At 41.4% G+C, this 26,971-nt stretch overlaps 1 protein-coding gene across 3 annotated transcripts in view; it reads right to left on the bottom strand.

Moving 5' to 3' along the window:
• NLGN1 (neuroligin 1) overlaps positions 1-19,393 on the bottom strand; it is a 306,533-nt gene extending 287,140 nt beyond the window's left edge. For 2 of the 3 annotated variants that reach the window (XM_030954218.1, XM_030954219.1), the window contains exons 1-2: positions 18,865-19,393; positions 6,651-7,456 (exon numbers count right to left, since the gene is read on the bottom strand). In XM_030954218.1, coding sequence (XP_030810078.1) covers positions 6,651-7,143 — 493 coding nt within the window. In that variant the 5' untranslated portion in view covers positions 7,144-7,456; positions 18,865-19,393. Of the gene's footprint in view, positions 1-6,131; positions 6,192-6,650; positions 7,457-18,864 lie in introns of all 3 variants that reach the window. The other variant, XM_030954221.1, reaches the window with a different exon arrangement.
• Between the last annotated feature and the right edge of the window lie 7,578 nt (positions 19,394-26,971).

Genomic DNA, 26,971 nt, shown 5'->3' with positions numbered 1-26,971 from the left:
CTCTGGAAGGGGAAATCAGCTGCAGCACCTGCACTATGCCATTTCCATGTCTCTTCCAACTTCTGCAAGAGCAGCCCTGAGGAAGCTCCAGTTGCGGCCAGAGGCCACTCTGGTCCCTGCACTGTGTTGGAATAGAGGTGCAAACATGGCATCAATTCAGCTTTGTCCCACTTCCCTTAGCCTTGCATTGTTCAGTGCTGCTCCTTCTCTGGATAAATCCCATTATTACAAGCACGAGAAAGTAAAATAAGAGATATTAATATTAAAACAGAAGGAAATGGTTTGATATCCTGAAAACAAATCTCATTTACAGTAAGCTCATTAAAGCAGTTGATTTCTGAATGCTGAGTATAATTATTAATACCATACATATCAAAGCGGAGAAGACATGTAAATTTGACATCATAAAGTAAGTAAAAATGAAGAAGGCTAAAGAATTATGAGTGAAAATGATTTGGAAAGAAAAGAACAAGAAATTATACTGGAGCAATATTCAAGTTATAAGCAGATTATTAACATTGTGAGATGATCCTTAAGAATAGTTTGACACATGTAAGCACCATGTTTCAAGCTTAAAAAATATCCAAAGAATACAAAAAATGTTTGTATCCATGTGTATTATAAGAAAACAAAAAGATGAAGAGCATTAACACAGAGAAGAGTAAAGGAATAATACTATAATAGAGGAGGGGAAAAACAAGCAGAAAACAATAGTTATCCAAAAGCCATATTAGTTACTCAAAAGTTCCTCCTGAAAAATGTACAAATACCCTTATGCAGTTATTTTTTTATAAGATTTATCCATTCTGGCTTTAACTGATAAATTAGAAACTAACAGATTGAAAGGAAAACCATCTCACAGATGTTTACTGAGTAAAACCAGTCCAAGCCAACAAAGGCCGGGGGAAGAAGCACAAACCAGTTTTATCCGACTTAGCATTATCAGGGTAGCAGTGCTATTTTAGAGCCTGTGTGGGGGAGGATGTAGAAAACGAAAAGCAAGCAGTAAAATAATGGACAAGGAATGGAATTAGATCAGAATTTAAGACCTGTTAGAGCTATAAGCACTGTCAAGGTATATGAACAAAGCAGTGACAGCACGATGGCTGTGTGGTCAGCAAGAGCCCAGAGCCCGAGCAACCAGACATTTACAGGGGAGTGTGACCAGTGCTGATGGCATTTAAGATGACTGGAGTCTTAAAATACAGTCTGCAGAGTCTTCTATTGTCAAGCACTGGCTCACCCAGAAAGAGGGCTGGAGAAAGTACATCAGAGTTTTAAGCATTTTATTTCAAATATGACATAAACCTGCTGCACATCTTTGGAAAATGCTGCTAACTGACACTAACAGCTTTAGATTGTGAAAGGATGAAAAGGTCTGTACAAGACAATGTTTGCTTCATTATCTTCTTCTATGTATTACCAGTAGAACAGGAAATGCTGAGATGGTGGTGGAGAATGAAAAACAGGGCTTCAAAAAGGAACAGAAAAATGGAACAATTGTGGTGTCTTGGTGAGTAGCAGTGGAGTTAGGGATTGTGGACTACACTTGGGCCTGCTGATACCACAGGGAGTAAGGATGATGGCTCTCCAACCAGGACCCAGCATGGGTGGGGGTGAAAATTCAAATATGTGCAGGCAACTACTGACACAAATGTACTACAGACAAATAATTGGTTAGGAATCTTCAAATTGGCCTAATAAAGATATAAAGCCTTTTATAGGGTTGATGTCCCCAAAAATACACACAAAGGAATATTTTGTAAGTTTGGAATTCATTCTCAAGAGATCCAGAGCTCTGGCAATGGTCTGCAAAGGCATGTTTTTAGTCTCCTGACAACATAACTTATTTTGACAGGGCTTTGTCTACAGTGATGGAGGCTCACACCTTAGATTTCATATTTTTCACTCACATGGCCATAGAGAAAGGAATATTTCAGTAATTTTGGACAATTTACCATCTACTCATCCATTACTTCGATATTATTTTCTAAATTACATCTTTAGAAAAAAGGAATACTGAAAATAAATTGACAACTTTTGCCAGTGGAAATACACATTTTAAAGGTCTCAGCTTGTCCTTTTCTGGTTGATTTCAGAGCTGAAATGGTTTTACAGAAAGATCTTCATTTAAGGGAGTCCACAGGAACTGCACAGGTTCTATTAATTGCTTTTTTCCAAGATCTGATGATAAGTAAACAGTTCTAGGATAGTTAAATGGAATGCTGGAACAATCACTCTACAGAAACACAAGGTAACAGGTGAAATTTCTGCTCAGTCTTCTAAAGAATATTTCACATTGCTAAGCTTTAAGCCCTAAGGTTATCAGAGCCTCTTACAAAACAGAACTGATGTAACACATTCTCTATTGAAAACAAAGGGAGATCAAAGCAGGATGAGATTACAGCAGTGTGATTTGTGTTTCAGCTCCATGAATATATTTGTGTGTATGTACATTTGCTCCCGTGCGTCCATAGTAACCACAGCCATAACCCAGAAAGTATGGTGTGGGGAGCTTTGCTCTGAAAATCAAGTAGCCCATTAGGAGGCATAAATATTAATAGAGCTGTCTAATCCTACACTCTCAAATGAGGTAGTTCACATCATGAGTCTTCACATTTAAAATTTATTCACTGCCCTGACTAGAATAAGAAACAGAATCCACATGTGGGGAAGTCACTGATATTGGGCGGTCTCTGAGCCACTGATAATTCCTAAGCATAAAAGTAAGGATCAAGTGATTTCTTTCCTTATTCTACACCTAAATCTCCTACAAATACTAATTTATCCAAAACTGCATCTGCCTGGCTCCTTGACACTGAGGATATACCACCTACAGCTCCACATTTTCACATTGAGGCATCTTCAGGCAGCATGAAATCTTTAGTACAGGTTCCTGAGAAAGAGCACACTGTCATCCCAAGGGCAGAGCACACAACACCTGGGGGTTCTTTTAGTGGGCATATAAGTGATCCTTTCCAAATTTTCTTTATGCAGTTGTCATTAAGTTAGGAAATTCCGGGTGCAAAGAGTTGCGATGGAAAGAAATTAATATGCAATATTAAAACACCACAGGTATGCAGCTAAAGCAGGATGCACTTGCCCTCCTAAGAGATAAGGAAACATTCTGGATCACAAGTAAAATATTTGTGTTTTGACTATAAGGTAAATTTAGAGGACTGAAATGCCAAATAATGGAATACTATTCAGGTAATCCCTAGAAATGCTGCAAAGGTTTGTCAGGAAATTCAGGAAATGCCAGATAATAGACAATATAATTAGTATCAATCACTAAAATGGTATAACCTACAATATAACCAGGGTCTATTAAAATTTAGAGTGATGAAAACGAGATTCAAAAAGTAACACAGAATTACTCAGATGCCTTTGCACTGATTTTCCAAAACCGGCCCTTGCAAACACAAGTTTCTGCATACCCAAAACAGAATTAGCAGCCTCTGACCTTGACGTATCTGAAGGAAAAGACACAAAACCAGATGCTCTTTCTTTATCTTTGAATCAGTAAACTGAAGGACAAGTAACTGGAATACATGCCTCCATGGTTTGCAAAATATGTGCTGAATTATTTCATTTTTTTTTCACCCAGCTTCAGCCTATCATTCTGCAGTCTCTGCTGTGGGGACATCCAAATCCCAACAGGAGGTCATGGATATAATGCTCATTACCATCTCTAGCATGACTCATGGCTAGAACTCCTTTCATTTCCACATCCATTTTAATCAGATTGCTCCCTGTTCTTAAAAATTTTTAATTTTCTAATGTCCCTCAGCTGACAATTAAGTATAAATACTAATTTATTTAATTCAATCTATTTCATGTAGTAAGAAGGAATCAAACCACATGTAAGGATAGCATATGGTTGCTGCTTCAATCACTTTCATCTTACATATCCTTTATGAAATAAAAAGATGGTGTAAGAGTCTGCCTCTGATTTCCAGGTTTTTTCCTTCCAATAATTGTCATCACTGTGATGCCATGACTATAACCTAAAAATCCAGCAAAAGAGAGAGTGTTGGGCCTTTCTTCTTTCTGATACAAAACTGATGCCATTTCCCAGCTGTGGTTGCTGCTCAGTTGCTGTGACTTTACTGCAACTTTGTCCTGCAACTCCTTTTGCCCCTGGCCGTGGGGGCAATCCCAGCCCAGGATAAATCTCAGGTTATGTACAGGTGAGTAAAGTGAGATTTACTCAGAGAACACATTACTACAGATATCTCAGCTGCCCAGCTGAAGGTATTCAGGAGCTCTCTGCGCTTGTCAACAGCAAAAGGTAGTCTTTTTATTGTGCTGTGTGTGCAATGAATCTAAGTGGAAAGGTACCTACTGAATTTCAAGTAACTCTCTTTTTTCTCCTTCAGGCCCACAGGACAATAAGCATGACTTTCTCAGCTACTGGGCTCTCCCTCCCTTGACTTTTTGCTATTTTTCTGATTATTTTTATTTTAATACTCTCTCATATGAAAGATGCTCTCTGAGAACAATGATGGGGATCTGCATCTTTATTTATGACTTTGTGAATCAGCGTCTGGGTGATAGGAAGTGAAAGTTGCTCAGCTAATTACACACGCTTGATGAACTGCGTAATAACTGCTGCAGCACTGCACATTAATTGAATGCATATAAATGACAGCAGTTATTCTAACTTGAATGATGTGTGAAGAAGTGACGTTGCTCACAGTACCCTGATTATCTTCATTTTCAGCTCTGGGAACCCAGCTTAACCAATTGTACTTTCACAGCACCAAGCAAAAATTCCCTAACAGAAAACAGAAGATGCCTCAAAGCCTGACACTTTAAACACAAATTGATTTAAGTCACTGAATGTGGATTTAGACATCTCTAAAAAGCATTCATCGAGCAACTACAATTAACAATTAATAATTAACAGCTAGCTGCAACCAGCAGTTAGGAGCTGTAAGAGCTAAAGCCTTGGGAACAAGGCCACCCTCATTTAGAGCCTAGATACTGCCTTAAAAACTAATGCAGTGTTTAAAGAGTTAAATTTTGCCCAGCTCTAAACCTTTCTGCTATGTGCTTTCCTAAAATGTGCTTGTTTTGGAATAACAGGATAAAAAAATAAATGGATTACAGCTAACAGGCAACTGTGCATGTCCACAGTACTCTTTGTTCACCCCAAAAAGCATTCTAATTCACACATAGTCCAACTCTAAGGTAACACATTATGTTAAAGAAAACAATAAAGGAAAATCATTTGATGCAAAACCAAACGTGCATAGTACAAAATTAGTACTTCAAAACTAGCACCAAATGCCTCCTTTGAATCAGTACCAAAATAGACCCTCTCTGTTGCATGTCAACTGCTTGAGGAATTTGCAAATATTCACAAAGAAATCTGCAAACCCTTCCATAGTATTTAACACAGAAAGGGGAGAAGCCAAGTTTCCAAAGCTTCCAAAAGCAGTCTAGCTCCCAAAGTACCATGTCACAATATTTTAACAGTTCCCTACACCCCTATTAAGAGTATTTGGGCTTTGACAAAGAGAGCTGTAATCACAGAATAAAGGAAATCAAAGCTCACTTTTAGAAGCGCGTAAACGAAAAGAAAAAAAAAACGTTTCACATCTACACTCCAGAAAAGTTAAGCCTGTTCTAAGAAAACAGGGAATATCCTGGAGAAAGCCAGTGCAGCTCTCAGCCCTGCGTTGCTATAATGCTTCCCAGCCATTATGCCATAGTTCTGGAAGGGAGAGCTGTGGGCTGTGCCAGCCCCTCCAGAGGTGGCAGTGCCCATCCCAGGGCACAGAGCTCCCTCCTCTGCACCCACACACAGCATCCCATCCCCTGGTGCCGCTGCAGGCACTGCCCAGAGCCTGGAGGCCAAGAGAGAAGCTGCCAGCCCTGTCACTGGGGAGAGTGCCAGGCAGAGATGCTCAGATGCAGATGAGTCCTGGCTTTACAAAAGTTATCTTCTCATCTGTCATACACGAACCTCTCTTTAAACACCTCTCCACCAGGACAAGACAGTCCCTAACAGTTCACAGCACCAGCAATCAGTCTCTTTCACCTGTATTATTCCTTCTCCTTTTGCAAGGTTTTGATCTCTCCCCCGGGTTTTTTTGTTTGGTTTTTTTTGTCCACTTTATACATACCTCCTTTTCTACAAATTTTCTTGCCGGGTTTTCTGGCACATTCCTTGGATATTCTTTTGACTGAAAAATGAATAGAAGACTAGAAAATAACATGGAGCTCCGTCACAGACAGTAGGAGCATGCAACACCACTATCTAACTTAAATATGACCTGCTTTATTAGGTGCGGAAGATTCTCAACTTGTTGTGCCTGCACATGCAATGGAAAAGATGTTGATGCATCTTCCCAGAAGTCAGTGGGTGGCAATGAGAATTAGGCACCAACTTGGACCTAAAAATTACACGTGCTGTGGGGGGAAAAAAAATGAGTGTAGACAGAAAGAAAGAAAGAAATTTAAAAAAAATAAAAATCAAAAAGCAAGGACAAACGCACACAGAGAAAAGCAGCATGCACACATGTAGTAAGCTGGCATGCAAACAGAGAAAGCCATGCATGCTACCAGTACACGTGAATTAATATTGTTAGAAAGTAGAACAGGAAAATAAAAAGATCTCCCTGTTTTGCCTGCTATTAACTCACCATCCTCGGTTGGGACATAGATATTTAAATAGAGGCAGTCTTCGTTCTGATCTTGCACATAGGTTGAAACTACATCCAAGTTATTAGTAAACCACACGGGAAGCATGACTTCAGGCAGCCTGCCCTCTATAATGTTCTGGGGACATACTGGAGCAAACTGGGTGGTGTTTTTGATGTCTGCCCAGGGAGATGGAGGCTCAGGAGGTTGAAAGCGGCGCTCCCCTGTTGGAGGGGCAGCGTATGGAACCCCAAGAAACTGAATAACGGGCCCCAAAATTTCATTGTTAAGTTCCTTCTTAATCCCTCTTATCTTGCCAAAGTTGGTGGTCACCACTGGGTTGGTATCATCCAATTTTTGGGAGGACACAGCTGCAGCGTGGAGCAAAAATCCAAGTATGGAAAAAGCAAAAGTGGCATTCAATCCCGTGTGCAGCAGGCGGAGCACCGTCGCTCTCCATACACAGTTCAGCCACACGGATCTTGGAAAGGCCATGGTCCCACATTAGTTGTGTGACTACGGTGAAGCAATCTGATTTGTATCCACTGGTGTAAAAACAGGACGACCGGAGGAAACAGATCAAGTTTCCTAAATAGGCGCCTGTCAGAAAAATCTCAAAAGGCTTTTCATGCGGTAAGTATCTTCCATTGATTTCACACTTATTGAAGCTGCATCTTCACTCAGCACTATTTATCAGACTACATCCTATTGACAATTCTGTTTTCCATAGCAGCAATATGAAGAGAGCAGCCATTTACTGCAGAATCCCCTCTTATAAATCAAATCCAGTTAGCCGCAGGTCTGTATCCTGGAGAAAATGAAAATAAATCATTAGTATGAAAGAGCTAATATGAGCAGAGTGATAACTAGGTGTTTAACACGTTATTTACATACATTAATATTGGCTAGAGTCATGTAAGTTAAACTGCAGTAGTTTATGGGTCCATGAAATGGCAGGTGAAACACTGATTACTGGATTATCTGTAATGTCACCTGTTGAATTTACAGAGACTTCTCAGGAGAAACAGGACTCACAGAAAATACATTTTTAAAATTCACCTTTCCAAGAATAAGAAATTCACTGCCAAGCTACATTACATAAGTGTTTATGTTAATATTTTATTTAACTTAATCAGCTCATAATCAATTTTCACCTTGTTTGCAGAAGTTGATTTATCAGAAAGGAAGTAATTATTTCTTAAAGCCAAAGATGGGAAAACTAAGATAGGCAGGCACACTGGAGACCCAAATGAATTTTATTTCATTAAAAGCAGTTTATAATACATACAAACAATTTTTGTTCATTTTAAAATATACTATGAATTACTGTGCTTATTCATAAGCATGCTTTGTGTGGTTTTCTGATTGCTGATGAAATTCACAAATAGGCTGACATGTTCACATCAATGAAGGACCAAAGTCGGCTTCTGCTGAAGTGAATGGCAAACACTGAATTTGCACAGAAGTACAACTGGACCTCTGTAGGTTGCTGGGGTTTTTTTTCAGAACTGGTTTGGAAAAGGATATGACCAGGCAGCTTAGGGAGGGAGCTGTATATCACAATTTTTACATCAGATCAATCTTGCATTCCTTATAAAAGACTGACTTTGGTGAAAAATGAAAATGCATGTTGAGAGCGCTCAATTCCTACCATCCTTAATTTATAACATAAACAGTAAGCATTCCCACAGGAGAGGAGAAGTCTTATCTTTCATATATCCACATGCTGACTGAACAATATCCTAGAAAACATAATCAGTTAGGATCAGAGACTGTATAATCTGAAATTCCAGATGCTATTTTCAACTACTTTAGCTCAGAGGTTGTCACACAAGGCAGTGTTCCAGCACTTCTGAAAATTGCTCAGTGCATATCATTATATCTTCCATATTCATGTGAAACATATTTCCAACACGACTTACAATATCCTATTATTTAAGATGCAGTGTTATACACAACATAGCAGTGTAATCTTACACTCCCTATTAAGCAGTGTGTGATGCACAAGAAATGTGTTTTGCTTTGTATAGGAAACATTTTAAACCACCTGCTTTTGAAACAGCATTGGCAGCTTTAATGAGAATTGGTTTTTTTATCATGTCTATACACATTGTGGAGAGAATTCAAAAGAACGGCTTGTGTAATAGTCAGACTACCCTGTAGTTTGGGTTATTAAAAAGGAGATTGTAAAAGCTATATAGGACAGCAGGAGATTTGGTTCATGTCTAGTGTTCCTTTAGCTCTGAACAATCTATCTCAGGAGGCAATAAGGAGATAGATGAAGCTTTTCCACAATTTTCTCTTTGCCTTTCTTTCTCTGCTAATTCTAACACCTTCACTGTGAAACTGCATTAACAAACAGGCTTATGTCCTTCATCCTCCAGCTGTATATTCTCAGTATTTGCTGGAAACGCACCAATTTAGCTGCAGAAAATAATTCCCCCAACTTGATGTGTGTGTTTACATTTACTTTAACACAGTTACATGGAATGGCAGACATTCCCCTCATGGAGGATTACTGCTTTGTAGCATTTCAGATTTTGGAGGGAGTAGAGTTCTACTTGAGAAATAGTAAAGACAGAGTAGGCAGACAGGTTTCTGAGCAATGCACATGGAGAGATGGAAGCCTCTTCCTCAGTGGTATTCAAAAACCTCCACAGCCTTTTCCACTGGGTCTTAAAACCCACGACGCTTTGTTTTCCTCTCAGGAATGGAACAATGCACCTCCTCTTCTTTCTCAAACTCAAACATGTAAATAGCAGGAACTTTATCTCAGTAGCCTTCCAGCTAATACACTTGGTCTGGGGAAGGTCTGAGGTCAACAAATCCAGCATAGATGTGCCAAGCAAAAACATCTTTCTTCATTTTAAGGTGCTGGGTTTGTTTGATGTGCAAAATTAACAAGATGCTACTAATTTAGCATCTATTTTCTATTTAGCACCTGTTTTCTGTTCTAAAGAAACCTTGTAATGCACTTTTGATATCTCAAATGGTAAATTCAATGTAAACTCAAAGCCAGTTCTAAAGCGGGCTATAATTCTAAGCTTGTCCATCTGCTGGTTTGTCTTTGCAGCTGAACAGCTCTGCTGTGATCTACAGTTCTGGTTTGTCTCCCATGGATAAGGTTTTACTCTGAGACAGGATGCTAAAAAGGTAAGAATATAATTCAGTTCTGTGTTTGCTACTCCTAATTAATTAACTGTTGGGCAGTAGCCTCCATGAATTGATGGATAGGCTGTAAAGGGCAGAAAATTGTCAACTGCTTGCAGGATTTGAATCAACATATTTTCATTGTATTTGTAACTTGAATTTTGGATTTGCTCTTTTCAAGCCTTTCTTTTTAAATGTCTAAGTAACAGTTTATTTTCAAGGCTGAGAGGTCAGACATTCAAGCCTGTCATTGGCTGCCCTGAAGCTATCACATCAAAACCAGAAACTCAACGCAAACAAAAAGACCGAGATTTATCAAATCTTTTGAGACTTTCATGACAAAATTTCATTTTGAGCACTAGGTGCAAGAGCAAGCAGGGAAGCTGGCCAGGAGCATGTTGAGAGTTAATGCTGGACAAAATTCTCCCCAGTATTTCTTACAGTGATCTACATAGGACTTTCCCTTGGTATCTGGACTCAGCTGAAGAGGAATCAGTGGGGGTAAAAAGGAGAAGGAATAAACAGAAATGGTCAAGCAGAAAATAAACCAAAGAGTAGCAATGATAAATCTGGGACAAGATTTAGCACCAAAATAATGTAGATCTGAGGAGGAGAAGGAGAAACCTTTTCAGATTTTTCTGCTGTCTTGATTTGAGGATCACAATTGCTCCCTGTGGTAACACAAATGAATTCTACTGTAAAAGGTATTTGATAAAGACTTTCATGCTCTTTCAAACAGTCTATACTATACAGAGTTTTTTTCTACCTATTATTTTATTATCTTCCTTTCTGAATTCAAATTACTTCATAGCTCAGATTCTGAAATACTTTAGAGAAACATTTAGTATGCTGAGGAGTGAACAATCCGAGAGAGCTTCAATGCATCTTTGCATTTCCAATGACACAGGGCATCCCACAATGGGTCATATCTACTGCAAACTGCAGCAGTGCAACTCCTCTTTGCTACTCATGCCCAGACCTTCAAATCTTAAGGGATGGTTTGATCTGTATCACCTATCAATTGCTCCAATGGATTAATAAAACCTTTGGTGCCATCCAAGGCTTCTTGCCATATGTCAGCTTTAGCACATGTAAAGGCTATTATTGTTAAGACAAAAATCTCCTAACCCCTAAAAAAAGCTGTTTTCTTTTCAGCTGAAGGTGTATTCTGTGATTTGATATTCCTGCTCAAAAATTCGTTTCACTTCCACTTTGCTAGTAAATCCCAGTTGCACAAATATTCAAAGTGATTGCAAGGGTTTGGAACACCACACAACGCCACTTCATTTCAAAACACAAGTGCTGTTTTGCAGAACCAGCTACATTTGCATCCATTTTAACTTACAGCAGTCTCTCCTTAGAACTAAGAGCCCAGAGATGTTTCATGTCTCTAAGAAGAAATCCTTGTCCTAAAACACGCTATGTAGCCAAGCAGGAACATGGACAGTGGTACAGAGACCATTAGAGGAAAGATGAGGGTGAACATGGTGCTGGTGTGACACACCAATTGTAAACACGAGCAGACAAACCCTTGGGAGATGCAGCACAAAATTCCCCATCTCTTCTTTCGTGTTTCCAGTTAGCAAGGGAAGCAAGTTCCAAATACACTGTATTTTCTCTCAACTTAGTAGTAAAAAGGGCCAGGTTGATGGGATTTTGAGCAGCCTCGAGGGGAAGGTCTACAAAACCTAGATGACCTTTAGATCCCCCTTCCAACCCAATCCATTCTGTGAAATATTTTAAAAGAGATATTGCTCTTGCATACTTTCCTAAATACACTCTCAAAGGGATGGGATTTGCATGGGTTTAGCTCAAGAAATTAACCACACTCATTTAAAAAAACAGGTGAATGAAATGATAATATATGACTGCAATATATAATACATGTAAGAAGGGTACAGCTCTGATGGGGTTTGGTCAGACCCCACACACCAGCACCCCCTCCACCTCAGAGCAGACACAGGTCTGGTAACTCCAGAAAAATGCTACAAATCCAGCCCTATTGAGATGCAGAACCTCTGCCAAGATGGCCAGCAAAGATATGAATAAGACATCATCTTCATGGGCTCACAGTCCCACCCCACATTAGGATGAGATTACAAGGGTTATGTTACACGGGAACACAAACAGCCCAGTGGAAAGGATTTCCAGATGCTACAAGTTGTGTAAATATATCACTCCTAGATCAGAGAAACTGATTCCTGAGTGCCGTCACCTTGACTTAATATGATGTTTTGACCACTATGCCTCATAACTAGTTAGTGAAAAATACAGTATTGAAATACTGTAGCATAAAGTATTGGATGCAATGCTTCAAAATTAGTGAAAAGTTGAATTTAAATGGGTAGATGTCATAAGACTCCTTTAAATTGTGATGTATTTTTCAACTGCACCAAATTTTTGTTCTTTGCTCTTAGTGGGTATATTCACTAATGCTTATTAACTAGTATTTTCATGATCAAAAATCACTTTGAAAATTTTCTGCATCTTTCTTTGCCAAAACAGGAAGACTTCTGATCAAAATTTTCTATTAAACTGTTTTTAAATTAGACAAATTAAGCCCATGAGGAGAGGGTCTGTTAAGTCTTATAATCTTCCATTTACTCATATCAATAAATAATTTTCTTAAAATAGTTCTACTTCTTATCTGAAGTAATTGTTTATATTACCAGAAGTTTACTACCATTTTTTAATGCAGACTACAGCTGTCTGACATTTGCACAATAAGTAGGTAACGAAATGGTGATTTTACCCATAACAGAAAGAATGGGTAACTCTGTCACTTATGTGTAAAGTTTTAGACAGCTAAGTAATACAGATTTAAATTAAAAATGACAGATGCACTGGCTTGGAATATAATGGGCACTGAAGTGAACCTTTATTCCTTTTAGCAGCTTACAGTTAACTCTTAAATGGACCACACATTATCCTCACTTTTGAGTACTGTAACTATTCAGCTAAATGATCAAATGGCCATTCTGTTGATGGCTGCTCTGTGCTTCAGGACAAAAAGATTCCCTGACCTACTGCAGAAATTCCACTGAACTCATGTTAATCAGAGGTCATCCCAGAGGAAAAAATAACCCAGATGTTTCTCATTGGAGAGCTTCAGTATCAAAATCTGTGTATTGCATTTCATCAGGTCAAGTGGGAGTTGCTTTGATTAATGCTTCATAAAATATACACGTGCTTCTCATCTGATCACTCTAGCAGAGTGTCCAGAACCCACCCAGAGACTCCTGAAACTAACTGTCCTTTTGTTGTGTCTTTCAGGTGATAAATTTAGCTATAGAATTGTTAACAAAGATCTTCACCTGATATATATTTGTGGCTCACCCTTGGTTCACTGGGGTTAATCGTATGAGAAAAATTAATTGGATTTTTTTGCCACCTTTATTACAACTATAATATCAACAATAATACTACCTGTAATGCTAGTTTAGCCCCTAAGGCAAGCTTTCATATCAGATTCATAAGAAAGATATCACTTCTGTATTTTCCTGGTGGAAATAGTAATTCAAGACAAAAAAAGGCTGGAATACAGATAATACCACTTCTTGAGGGAGAGCTCTGCAAACAAAGATGCTTGAATGAACTCAGATTTGTCCATGAATTGTTGTTCTAGCTGGATACAATACAGTAACAATTCCAAGCATACAAAACCCTTGTTGTAGAGCTAGATCAATAACCACCTCTTCAACAAGATTTTTTTTTTTTTAAGAAAAAGACCAGCAAACTTCCTTGTGGCAGAAAAAGGAACCCATGCTTTTTTTGTTCTTGATCAGATGGTCAAGATGGTCCCAATTTCATCAGGGTAATTGAGATCAAGTTCCAACTCATCAGGAAATTCACAGACATATAAACATAATTTGTTAATCACAAACCCAGCATCTCTAACTGAGCTCTGAAAGTGCTCTTGACTGGTATTACCAGGCTTTCCAGAACTGCAGAGAGCACACTACAACTTGAGTGCAATATTGGCATTAGAGGGATCTATCAGTTTGAAGAGGTTGTTTCCTGTGATCTAGCATTCTGTACATCTGTGACTTTACTTGCATTTGCTCCAAAATGAATTTCATGCTTAACTTGTTTTTCTTAATTAAACTTCCTTTAACAGTTTCTAATATGTGCATTATTAAAACTCATTAGTCCCATTCATGCCTGCCTGTCATTTTTGGCTTCATATTCATGTACCAAAGAGCTCTGCTGCTTTATATAGGAAGCAAATTAAATAATAAATATGAGAACTTGAACGTTTTATGAGTGTCAGTATGAGAAAGTGGCTGCAAGGGCCATAAGGTTTCACCAAAAAAAAGCATTACAGCTAAAGCTAACATGCTGACACATCTCTGATCTATAAAGTCTGCAGTAATGGTAGCAGTAAAGTGTTGCACCATAGATGGGGAATTTTTCTCTCACATGAAATAGAAATAGGATATAGCACAGACTATATTTACCGTTGTAAAAAAATTCAAATAAAATTTCCCAAAAGCTTAGAATATAACACCATTAAACGTCTACAAAGATTTACTCTTTCCATCTGACTTCATGTGCAGCTCCTATTATTCAGGTCCTTGTCCTCTTTCCATTTTCTACCCCTGTCTGTGAGAAAGAGACTTATTTCAGCTCTAGCAGCCATGCTCAGTGTCCCTGTGGTCATGTCCTGGCCGCACTGACCACGACTCCAGTGACCAGAGGGTTTCCTGACCCAGCAGCTGCATCTCATGGTGGCTGCTCCAGGGCCCACATTCTCCACAGAAATAAACCTTTATTGTCGAACCAGTAGAAGAAACAAAAGCCTCATCCCACAATGTCTGTTTTGCACAGGCTTGAGGATGTCAAGATACTCAGTCTATCTGTAAGGTTTCTCCTGACTAAATTGTCGTTTTCTCCTCATGAATATTTCTGACACTGTGTGCCTACATAACACTTTACTGCTTTCAAGTACTGTTTTGGAAACTGGGGGACAGGGTTGGGAGGGCAAAAGTTAAGGAACAACTTTAAGTTCAGATATTGAAGCTAAAATCTTCAGACAAAATGTAATTAAATAAAAGTACAAAATGCAACATAAATGTTTTCCCCTCATTAAATTCCCAGAACCAGTTCAACAAGTGAGCTAATGGCTTCTCTAGGCAGGATGTGATTGAGGAGATTTAGAAAACATCTTTTTAAATTGCCATTTAAGTTCTCTGCTTCGTTAAAGGAATATGAGTTACTTGAAATGCAATAGTTGTAAAGTGTCCTTGACCACTTTTATGATTTTACAGTCACGTGTTGCTAATTTCCAAGCATTACATTCTCCCTTAATATGGTGCAAAAGACCTAACCAAGCATCAGCAGAAGGTAACGGGCTACCCAAAGGCAACACTAAAACTGATTATGCAGAAAATATTATGAGGACAAAACAGAAGAATTCAACAAATGGGGTAAAGAGAACTCAAATTGCTTTTCCTTTAATGGCCTCATGTTTTATTTGACCACAGCAGTGGAAAAACCATGTTACCCTGCTGTGTGCAGCCCAGATCTTTACATGGCTTGGTTACCATGAGGATATTTACAGTACAGACTCTGTGCCCCCTGGTTTCCCACAGCTGCTGCTCCCTCACTCCACCTTTTGTTTCCTAGTGGGAAGTGCTGTGGTGGAGAGGGTGCACAGCAAAACCTGACATGGGACCAAGCAGCCAACCAGTCACTTTTCATCCCTGGAGAGCACACGAAACATCATTAATGAGCAATTAACAGTTATGGAAACAAAGTCTGTTGGAAAACACGTGGGGTCTTCAGAGGCAGGTAGAAACGAGCAGCAGAGTCACCAAGAAGCCAAAATTATTTCCCCCAGTGATTCTGCTAGCTCAGTAGTAATCCTGGGGAATGTAATGTCATTATTTGTTATCAAAAGTACAGGAAGCACTCTCAATATGCAACACACAATGAAGTTTCCCCATTAGGTGGGGTTTTTTGGTTTGGTTTGGTTTTTTGCATTCCCTAGCTCCCTCTCCCTCCCTTCCATGCAAACTCTTGTGCAACACCTGGGTATCAGGGCAGGCATCCCTCTCTGAGTGCTTGTGCTCCCTCACAATGCAGAGCTCAGAACCAGGGCTACAGAAACGGAGACATGCCTCTAGAACAGCCTTTATTCATCAGTCAGGACCTATTTTTTACCATTATCTATTATTTTATCACCTGTTATACTTACCATGGAGGGATATCTGGGACTAATCAGAGACTATATCGTTTACTGGATCAGATTGATAACTGCCCATCCTTTATTAAAAGAATTCCACAGAGGTTTCTATTGGACCTCTAGAAAAAATGTTTTATTTTCATTATTTGCTTTCAAAGACTGTCTGTCTCCTTCTGCCCTTCTTTTTCCACTATTTAATTTTTAAATAATTTCTTTTTCATGTGATTAAAAAACCATAATAAATATGACATCAAACAAATAATTCAGAGCTAGCCAAGGGTCTGTAATACAGCTTTATATCTCTATTACAAAGGAATGTATATTTGCTTTTAATAAAGAAAGGCAAGCCAATCCATTACAAACTGAGACCACATCTAAGCCTCTGCTTTCTTCCCTTTTCCCCAGACTCCATTTGAACAATTAGAGTGGTTAATGCTGGTGTGCATGCCAGCGGATATTAAAAATGTAAACTGATAAAAAATACAACTACCACCATTACCATGTTCAAATTCCTCCATTCACTTGCAAATCAATTTTATCTGCCTACAGCCCTGTCCCAGTCTTTAAATAACCCTCCTCAGCAGACTGCTCCACCTCCAGCCAAATAATCCAGAGAAAACCCACTTTGTGAAAGATGTTTAAGTATCAACAGCTAGGATTTTATCTTCTTACCCTACTCTAGGAGAGGGGCTAAGATAACCAAAGCAGCATCAGGACAGCAGCTCCTCTCCTCGCTCCTACACCCACTGCCTCAAACAGCCTGAACCACTCTCGTGGCTCTCACTGCTACCTCAGTTAATCACAAAACAGAGGTGTTCAGCCAAATCCTGCTTCCCAGCACACTTAGCATGATTATCCTCAGCCTCATTTTTCTTCCCACAGCCTGCATATGACTCGCAGGAAACGCGCAGGATAAATGGGATCTCTTTGTAGGTACCTGAGGATCTCCTAATGATTTACTGCAAAACTGCTTTTGCAACATCACTGCAATCTGCAGCCACAGCCTAAGAAAAACGGTGTTGTTTATCAAAAAGTAACTAAGGAGCAGCCTTCTTTAACCCTGCACCAGTATTAGAGTTGGGGGGGGGGGAGAAGAAAAAATAAATAATCCTTCCCAACCACTATTCCCAAACATGGCTACTTAGCATTTGGCTCCCAATCTGCAAATCTAATTTCAAAGATGCAGAAGTGGTCTGCGTGTTACAGCTGTGGAGCCCACACAAGTCTCAGTGCAGTCAATGGGAATCAGGATCTTTGAAAATCAGGGCCCTGAATAATGGGCTCTATTTTTAAATGCTCATTTATATTGTGCATGGGTCTTTCTCTCGTCAGGTGCCTGCAATAAAGTACGTGCAATTTCATAAGTATCCTTTGCTTCAACTAAGCCAGCCCAGAAAAGTAGGGGAAAATGTCCCAAAGCTCACAGTACTGTTTTTTCAGCAATAACAATAGTCTGTGGATGCACCAAAAATGCTGCTACTGTAAAAAACAAACAAACAAAAATACCGACCTAGGTCTTAAGGGAGCATGAAAAGGTTACTGTGAGCATTGCCAAAAATACATGGTTTCTCATGTGAATTATCTCTGAATTTACCAGTACGGTCTTGTCCCACTAAGGCTCTGGATAAATGCAAATATTGCCACAGTGGATGGCAGTGCTGGCAAAAAATAATTCCTAAAACAATTTCTTACACTTATGCTGAGAAAAAGAAAAATCTGCTTCATTTCAAATTCACAGAACATCTAAACGTGCTAAAAACATTCACTTTGATATTTATAGCTTCTATAAGGCATATTTCCATTTTATACTAGTGGATTTTAATGCCATAGTTGTTAGAGCTAAAACAAACTGGCCTTCCAGAAAGCAAACCCAGTATCAAACTAACGTGATATTCCTTCGAAAGGTCAGCAAATTTACAGAACGAAATGGCCAGTCCAGATTGTGTCACCTGCACCAGCAAGAACACAACGCTATAATCAAGCTCTGGTTTGTTTTATTTAAACAGTTATTTGAATGTAATTGCTCTGAAACCATATGCATCGTTAAAACGATTCCAGATAACATCCTTTCTCCTGATTCCAAGGTAACTTTCTGGCTTTAATTATAAGTCAATTAATATTAAGTAATTTGACTGATTAATTTTAATTAAACCTGTTGAAAATTGATTTTCCTTTCGCGAGTAAAGATGATGCTCTACTGCGATCATCAGGAAAGGAGGATGGTGGGGGGAGGCGGACGTGGGGGGAAAGCAGAAGAACCAGCACTCCGCACCAGGGCGAGAAAGAAGATGTCTGAAGAAATGAGAGGAGCCATCCCCCGGCAGGCCCGGCCCCGGGGGCTGCGGGAGGCACCGGGGGCTGCGGAGCGCCCGCGGAGCTGCGCGCCCGGCCCGAGGCGGGCGGCGGCCCCGGGGCGGCGGGGGAGGGGAGGAAAAGTTCGCCGGGGCGGCGGCGGAGGGTGCGGGGGGGTGCGTGCGTGAGCGCGAACGTGTGTGTGCATGGAGATCTCCCCGCGAGCACCCCCGCAGCCGCTCCCGCCGCCGCCGCGCATCCCCGCGGGCGGGCTCCGCTCGGGCTCGCGGCCGCCGCAGCCCCGCACCCGCAGCCCCGCACGCATCCCCCTGGCCGCGGGCACGCACACACGGCTGGGAAACCGGCCCTGCCGAGCGCCCCCGGGCTCAGCCCCGCAGCCGCCCTGCCCTGCCCTGCCCGGGGCCCCGCTCCATCATCCCCGGAGGTCCCTCTCTCCATCCCTCTCTCCATCCCTCTCTCCTCTCTCCTCCATCCCGGCCGCCCTGCTGCATCCCGGCCCGGCCGCCCCCTCCCTCCTCTCCATCCCGGCGCGGGCTCGCCCCGCACGCCGGGAGCATCAAAGTATTTACCAGTTCACGGCCGCTTTCCCGCAATCGCAGCCGAAGCTGTAATCCACTGGATTCGCCTCCTCCGGCTCTCCCAGCCGCTGGGAGCAGGAGGGCTCCCAGTAGCGCGCCGGACACTTCCCAATTATACCGATTTTTATATATTTTTCTGCCCTTTCCTGGGATCGGGGCGCGGGGAGGGAGGGCTGGAAATCCCCATCCGGAATCCAGCCTCATCCGTGCCGAGCCACCTCCATGTAAATCCGACCATCAGGCAGGCAATGGAAATGATCAAACGCTACTTCTCTCCGTCTGCAGGCAGATAATCCCACTAATCCAATAGATCTCCCCCGATCCGAAAGTGCCCTCCAGACGAATCCCTTTCGCTCGATGTCCGGCGGGCCATCGCGGAGCCGCGGCGGTGCCCGGAGAGGCGCGGGAGCTGCGCGGAGGGGCGCGGAGGGGTGTTAATCTTTTTTGGCTCCTGGATGCACGGCTCGCTCAAACCGCCGAGATCCCTGCTTTTTCCCCTATTACACGTTTCCACTCCAAATTGCTGCTGGATGAAAAATGGTACAAAGATACCCCCAGCGGCGGCGCGGCGAACAGCGCGGGCAGCCCCGGCCCCGCACCGCCCCGCACCGCCCCGGGCGGACCGGCCTCCGGGGGGACCCTCCCGCAACGCCCCGGCCCCGCCGCGGGGCGGGGGGTCCCTCCGGCGGCCGCGGGCAGCGGCACGGAGAGCACGGAACCCCGCGTGCACCGGGGCGCAAAGGGATGCCGGAGCAGGGTGGAGATGCTGCACACACCTGCGTGCCGGTGGGCTGCTGCCTCTTGCTAAATTATCTTCCCAAATTATGTGATTTGTGTATAGTTTATGCAGAGAGGTGTGGATTGGACTCAAATATTTCACACGGGTGTGATTTAAGATGAAGCCGTGGTCTGTCTTACTCGGATCATCACTGTCTGTACACGAGATATAAGTGACTCTTTTTGTTTCCCCTTGCTGTTTCTTAAAATGTTTTACTTATTTTTCATTTCTTTCTCTATTTCTAATTGAGGAATAAAAGTATTCTCCGACCCCAGTCCTCATGCTTTCTAGGATGGATCACATCAGACAATGAAAGTTGAGGACTCAGGGGATATGGGGAGAAAGGAAGGCCAGATCAGAAGGGAAATGAGAATAGCCCTTTGAATGCTGATAGGTCTGTTCACTTTTTAACAGCCACAATCACACATTAAAACATCCCGAGTTAAGCCTCTTGCAGAGAGCTCATTAACATCTGTTATTTTAGGAGAGAGAGACTTCCCTTCACATTGTGTTTAAGATCTGTATTTTTCTCTGCTAATAGGCACCTCAGGTTAAAATATTGACACAAACCAAGTGCAGCAAACCCACTCATGTTTCCAAGCTTACAGCCCCAGGCAAGGTCTGGAGGTGCCCAAAAATTTGATAAGCTTTTACACATTCACCTGAGAGCACATCCCAGTGGAGGGAAGGTCAGCCCCAGCCACGCTGGGCTATTTATGTCTCTCAGTCCCACTGAGGATCTGGATCTAAATGCCCATGGCAGGAGTGACAGGACACAGTAGTAATTCATCCTGTGACATTCCCATGTACTGGAATAATCCTGTCCTGGGAATGGTTTTTGCCTGTCTCAATAACTATTCCAGTCCATGGTTAATTAGGAAAGTCCAGAATCCTTCAGTACTCTGAAATTTAACTCTTTTGCTGTCGCCAAAAGCATGCAGCTCTCAGGTACAGGAGGGAAAGGCAGAACCTACTCTGCTGACAGGGCAATCCCATGAATGTTGTTATGCTAGTCTCAAAGGAATACTACGTGGAAAAAAAAGTTTCAAAACTAGAAATGAATTTTGTTTATGGAAATCAATCACTTGCCACCAGCCACAGATCAACCAACAGCCTAAAAACTATCGCCAAAGAGGCAATACCAGGTGAGATATTCTGCCATTCTTCACCTGCACAAAACCCTGGAGTAGCTTTATCTTTGAGTTGTTCTTTATACTGAAAAGCAAGAAATAAAGGTGAAATAAAATAACAGCGCTCTCCTTGTCACTAGATAAGCCACTGGAATCCACGTGTGCAAAATTTTATACTCCCTCCTTCAAGAAGGATGGAGAATCCTCCCTGGGTTCCCTGAGCGACCATGTGAACATCTCCTTGGAGTGCTCCAACTGTCATTTAAGCAGATGATCCCCTCCTAAGTGTGTGGGGAAATCAACCCATTTATCTCTTTACCAGGCCTTTTGTGGGTGGCAGGAGCTGACAATTTACACCCAACTTGCAACAATCCCACCTTTGGCCACCAAGTCTCCATCTGGTCCTAACCCGCCTTCACTCGTGCAGAAATGGCACCAAATTGTTGAGCACGTTCAGCTGTCCTTCAAGTCCCTCTCACAGCAGAGATGTGTGATACCACTTCATTCACTCACCACTTTTGCTCTGGTCTGTCCCCAACGTTGGGGTCCCTTTGCAGAACTTTTCCATTCTCTTTCACTCTGCTTCCCTGCCCTGTGTTCAAACATTTCTCCCTTTTCCTTCCCCCAGGGGCCTCAATGGTTCTCCTCTCATCCAAAACACTGCTGGGGAAAGAGGGATACTGACTTGTGGGAAGGAACAATATTTGTCTCCAGCTCTAGAAAATTGTACAGGTCCAGGAGAGGATATTTGCCTGGGAAAACAAAGTATAGAGCCAACCCCTCTATACAGAGATGTGATAGCAATAGCTGAGCCTACATACGTGGTAATAATAGATTATATTCTAATATAGTAAAATAATATATGACACTCCTGTATCCATGCAGTGTCTGATGCTGATTCAACCAGCAGATTCAACCAGGACATCCTTGCCTGTAGGAGCTAAGTGGCTTGCACACACACTTTTATATCTATATATCTATAAATATAAATATTTAAATAAGGTTGGAACTACATGATCTTTAAGGTGCTCTCCAACCCAAACCATTCTATGATATACACATATTTGTGCCTACATATAGATGTGTAAAGAGTGTTTGGATACATTTGAAATGAGGGAAGAAGTGCCTGTAATTGATTAGAACTTTGTTAAATATGTTTTAATACCCTGCATGTCAGAAAGAATTACACTTTCATTGCAATCTAGGGAATGCAAAGCTGGTTTAAAGACTGGCATTATTTAATATTTAGTTCGGCTGAGTCTTGATAGGGTTGTGTTATCTGCATTTATTAAAAGAATGAAGAGAGAGCTAAATTTCCATGGACTGAAAACCCACAGAAATTTCAAAGGCCAGCATCCTGCAATAGTCTAAAATTCCCCTCAGCTCCATTTTCTCTATTTTAAGAACATGAAACCCTTCATACAACCCTCATTGTAAGTAACTAACCTCCAAAAAAGAGAAAAACATACAATCAAAAGCTAAAAAGAAGAAAGAAGCTCCCAACTAGCAATCCAAGGTAAAATGCACATTGAGATACATAAAGTATGCACCCAAGGCTTTGAAGGTAGGCAAAGTTTTTGATGCAACACAAGTTTCATGAGCTATTAAAATATGTAGCTTAAGACAGTCAAGTTTTTCTTTCAAATATAAATTTTATCAGACTGTGTTTCTCAAAAAATTAACCTTTCTAATAGGTAGAACAGGTGGAACTGTTTACATACACAAAATACTAAACATTCATTAATTTGCTTGTCTCAAGACAGCTCATTAAGTTGTGTGTTGCAATAACTTTGTTAAATATTTTCTTTGATTTCATGAAACCAAAGATTGCTCATCTCTGTGCATTTATATTCTTTAGATTGCCCGGATTGCCAGATCTTTAATGAAATTGTAATGCCTGCCTATGAGCTGCTGTAGTTAGCTGTAACTGCTGAGTTATTGCCGTTCATCTGGTTGAACCTTGCCAAGAAGAGCCACTTAAAGAGGCCATCCCTCTTCACAGAGCATCTCTCCACAAAGATGCCCTGACATCTGCACAAAGACACAAGGCCCTGACAGCCCCTCAGGCACTCCAAACATGGCTATCATTTGCTTTCTTCAGTATTGTTCTTTTGTACTAAGACAATTACATTTTTTAAAAATACAATTATTTGTTGTGCCGCAAAGGGCTCACTTGAGACTGGTCATAGTTGCACATATCAAGAGTCAAGAAAATTAGCAGCACTAGTCTGAGTGCTCTGACTTTAGCTGCCTCTAGCCCACAGAAGTCCCCAATTCTCCCATTCCCTACAGCCCCACCAGCACCTCTGCTGCCCTTCAGTGCTCAGGGACGCCCCCTCCTTTCCTCCCACCCACGACGGGAGCCCTGCATTTTGTCATCTGGTGGGATTTGTATTCTGAGATCACACAGGTTGTCCTTGGTGACATTCACTTTTTATCATTAGCACCCTGCACAGGGATGTTTAATTGGCTATGTTGTATCTCTGCACTGTAGATTTATTTTGCATTTTCATTTAATTAACAGCCATGACCAGTGGCCTGATGGATGGCGAAGCGTTCTGTGAAGTAGAATCCTACTGGATTAAAAGCTTTGCTGGAATGTTTCAAACACCCATTCAGCCTGAACTTCTCAAAAGCAATTTTCTATAAAGTACAGCATTTCCAAAACACAGTGCTCGAGGACGTGGGAAGAGGAAGCAAACGGGACCCAAGGATGACACAAACCCTGTTCCTACAGACTCACCCCTCTCCAAGTGTTGACTGGATGCTCAGATGAGCACAATCCACCCGCGGTTATTCTGAGATTCAGAAGTTCAGGTTCTTTTGGGTGCTGTTAAAAGACAGATATTGATAAAAAAAGCCATTGCCAGTGTTCTTACTGGAACTTAATCAGTAGATTACAACACATTACAACACTGTGCTTGCCAGGGAACTCTGAATTAATTATAAAATCCATTTCCTTGTTTATGTGGCTGGGAATACATTTAGAGAGGAATTTTATGACTTTGTTCCTTCCCAAAATTTCAGTTATTATTTGAAGCCATAATCCAGCAGTACCTTGGTTTGCAGTGACCCAGTAGAGGAAACTATGGGGCTAGACTTTGTTTTTTTAAATTATGGAAAGCATTTAGACAAAGAGCTTTCTGTTCATACTGTGTGAAAAGCAACGAATTTCTAGTTTTTTTAATTAAATTAGCTGAAACCTAATGTTGAGTACATACTGTATTCTACTTCCAACGTGCTGAGTTTGAAAGCACACAGGGACATTCCCTGATGGAGCTGCTGCTCTGAGTCACTATTACATGCAGTTTATATTCATTTAGACCCAGCAAGCAAATGACAGAGAACTATGGGCCAACTCATGAGATGAAATGGAAGTCAGAAGAACCTCATCAGTGTTCTTCCCTAATACTTAAACTAAGTAAAAAAAAAAAAGAACATGTGACCTGGATTGTCAGCATTTGCAAGTATAAGCAGTGAATTGCTGTGGCACACCTTTCCCTTTTTCACCAGTCACTTTCCATAAGCAAGGAAAGCTTGAACTTCTGTGAATTAAGACTTGCTGGAACCTTGACACTCTCTGCACTGACAGAGCATTTTAGGTCCTTATTTAAATCAGTCAGTAATAAGATGCCTGTGAAATACATCACGATTTTACTACCAGCCTCTCTTGGCATCTGTTTGCCTCCAGTTACGATTGCGCCGATAACTTGGTGACCAATATAATTAGCCTGGTTCTCACCATGGCTGCTGGCCAAAAGAGCCAAAGATGTGCCCTAAATTTTCTGTTCAGATGCACAAAATAACATGATCCATTAATTAAAACCCAGGCAGTTGCAGTTAATTCCTGACAACTGAAAAAGATGCAATTTGAAAACACTCCTAAAGAGCAGTAAATCACTTCCAATCTGCTTGGTGTGAGCTGCATTTGAAAGAGGCTGGGGTGTGCTGGGGTTTGGGTGCTGGGCTGGGAGCAGGGGCAGAGCCCTGCTCTGCCTTTGCCACTGAGCAGGTGGAGACCTTGATGAAACTCTTTTGTCTCTCCTGCCTTTAACTCTGTCTAATCCAGTTTGATTTTTTTATCACCAGGGCAGAGACAATCTTCCCATACCAAGGAGAAGGGAGAAGGCATGGAGGGATTCCCAAGCTGGGGAGGAGAGGGAGGTCAAGAGGCAGCCTCTGCCAGCCCCAGCTGCTTGGCACTGACCCACACAGCAAATCCATGCTCCTGCAGGGAATTGAGAGACCTCTGAAAGAGGCCAGGCACCCTAGAGGGCTGTGTGGGACTGACTGGTTTTGTGGAGGAGTGAATATGAGGAGTGCTTATGAAATTCTGCCAAAATAAGCCATAGGAAATAATGAGCAGGCAGAAAAGCACTTCATAAAGGACACATTCCTGCATTTTGCAGGCATTAATCAGCATCAGTGGTGATGGGAATTCCAGGAGATGATAGCAATATGAAAATAACATTGTACAAACATGCTAACACATTCACCTGCTTATCTTAGCAAGTCTTAAAGCTTGTCATGTCTGGGAATCTGATTCACTGCACAACGACAAATGACACAAAATTGACATGTACAGGCAAGAACACACAGGCAAAGCAGGGACAACAGAAATTGCCAAGGATCTCCAAGGCAAAGACACCTGAAGAGCTCCTGAACTGAACGACCCAGAGAAGCACCATCTCTAACTGGCAATGAAAGGGGTAATAATCCTTCTGAAAATACAACTACTTTTAAGAAAATAAACTGAAGGCAGGTCAAATCACTTGTGATTTCTGAAAATGTCACTGAAGTGTAAGCGGGCTGTTCTTTATAGCCCAATAATAATATTCCTGTAAAATCTAGCAGTCCAAATGGTTTAATAGTAAAGCAGCAACATCAAGATTCTTCATTGTAGCTGTCTAATGGGTGCACGTTAGGTTATGAGCCTTTGTGTCTCTTGCTGCACGCAGATCAACATGGTGAGGCACCCTGGAAAACTGGACGCACCAAAAGCACCCCTGCTCTATACAAAACATCTCCAAATATCTCTGTCTGCTGTGGCAGGAACAATATAACCTCAGGAAGCCTTAGCTGGGATCCATGTGGGCAGACAAGGAAGAAAAAGTAAAATATAAAGAAAAAAAGGGGGGGGGGGAAAGAAATGGCATTAGAGAAACTGCAGCAGCCTAGAAGTCTCTTATCTAATTGATGTCATAACCCAGGAGAGTCTATGATCCTCTCTACACCATGGTCATGCCACAGAGTGCTCTCTACATGGACTTTGAAACTGCAGCTGTTTTTTATAGCAAGATCAGCTACAACCATCTGAAAGTTGAACCTAGACAAATACTTTGTAATACTTATCTGTGGCTGAAGTGAATCCCACACCCAGAAAGACATGACTTTGAATTTCAATTTTCAAATTTCTAGATCTTGATTGCAGAATACTACTTTTTCTCCCCACACATCTGGCATTTGCAGAATTTAATGAGCAATCTCTCTAGCATTCAGAATTAGCACAATACAGCTTAGTCTCCTTCTGTGTGCCAAACTTTGGCATTCCCTTGCTGTAGAAAGTGAGCACAGTGGTTCTCAAAAACTAGTTTCTTAGGCAAATGAAAGAATTCACTAGTTTTCTATTTCTCAGACTTCCTTTCCTATTGCAGACAACTGGAGCACCCAGATTTCCTATTTCTACTAATTATGATGCTATAAAATTTTTGCTGGCAAACGTTATTATTCCAGCTGAGAAATTTATTCTTATAGATGAGAAGAAAAACTCCTGCAGCCCCTCCGAGGTGTGTGCATCAGCCAGTAGAGGGTGCAGGAATTGTGGCTGCATTCCCCACAGCCTGAGCCGGCTGCTGCTGCTGCTGCTCCAGCTGCTTTCTAAGGTGGGCAAATACAATAAAGCACCTAAAGCTGTGGTATGGGTCAGTTCGGTATTAAATGATGTGTACAAATTGAAAGGCATCTGTTTTCCTGAGCTTTTCGTTTTCTCTGCTCACAGCTGTTCTCAGTGTTTACAGTGATGCAGGACTTGTGCTGCACACGTGAAATTCAGACTGCAAGGGAGGCTTGCAAGCTCACATTGCAAACCTGAGAGATGTCTGGATGATATTTTCATAGTCACAGGATTAAAAAAAAGGGGGCATCTCTATCAATAAAAGGGTTTATTTATATTATTCAGGCTTCAATCAAA

The sequence above is a fragment of the Camarhynchus parvulus genome, chromosome 9 (genome assembly GCF_901933205.1).
Source record: "Camarhynchus parvulus chromosome 9, STF_HiC, whole genome shotgun sequence".
NCBI classification, from domain to species: domain Eukaryota; kingdom Metazoa; phylum Chordata; class Aves; order Passeriformes; family Thraupidae; genus Camarhynchus; species Camarhynchus parvulus.
Note: the sequence above shows the minus strand (reverse complement) of the source record. Positions and strands in the feature narration are given on the sequence as shown.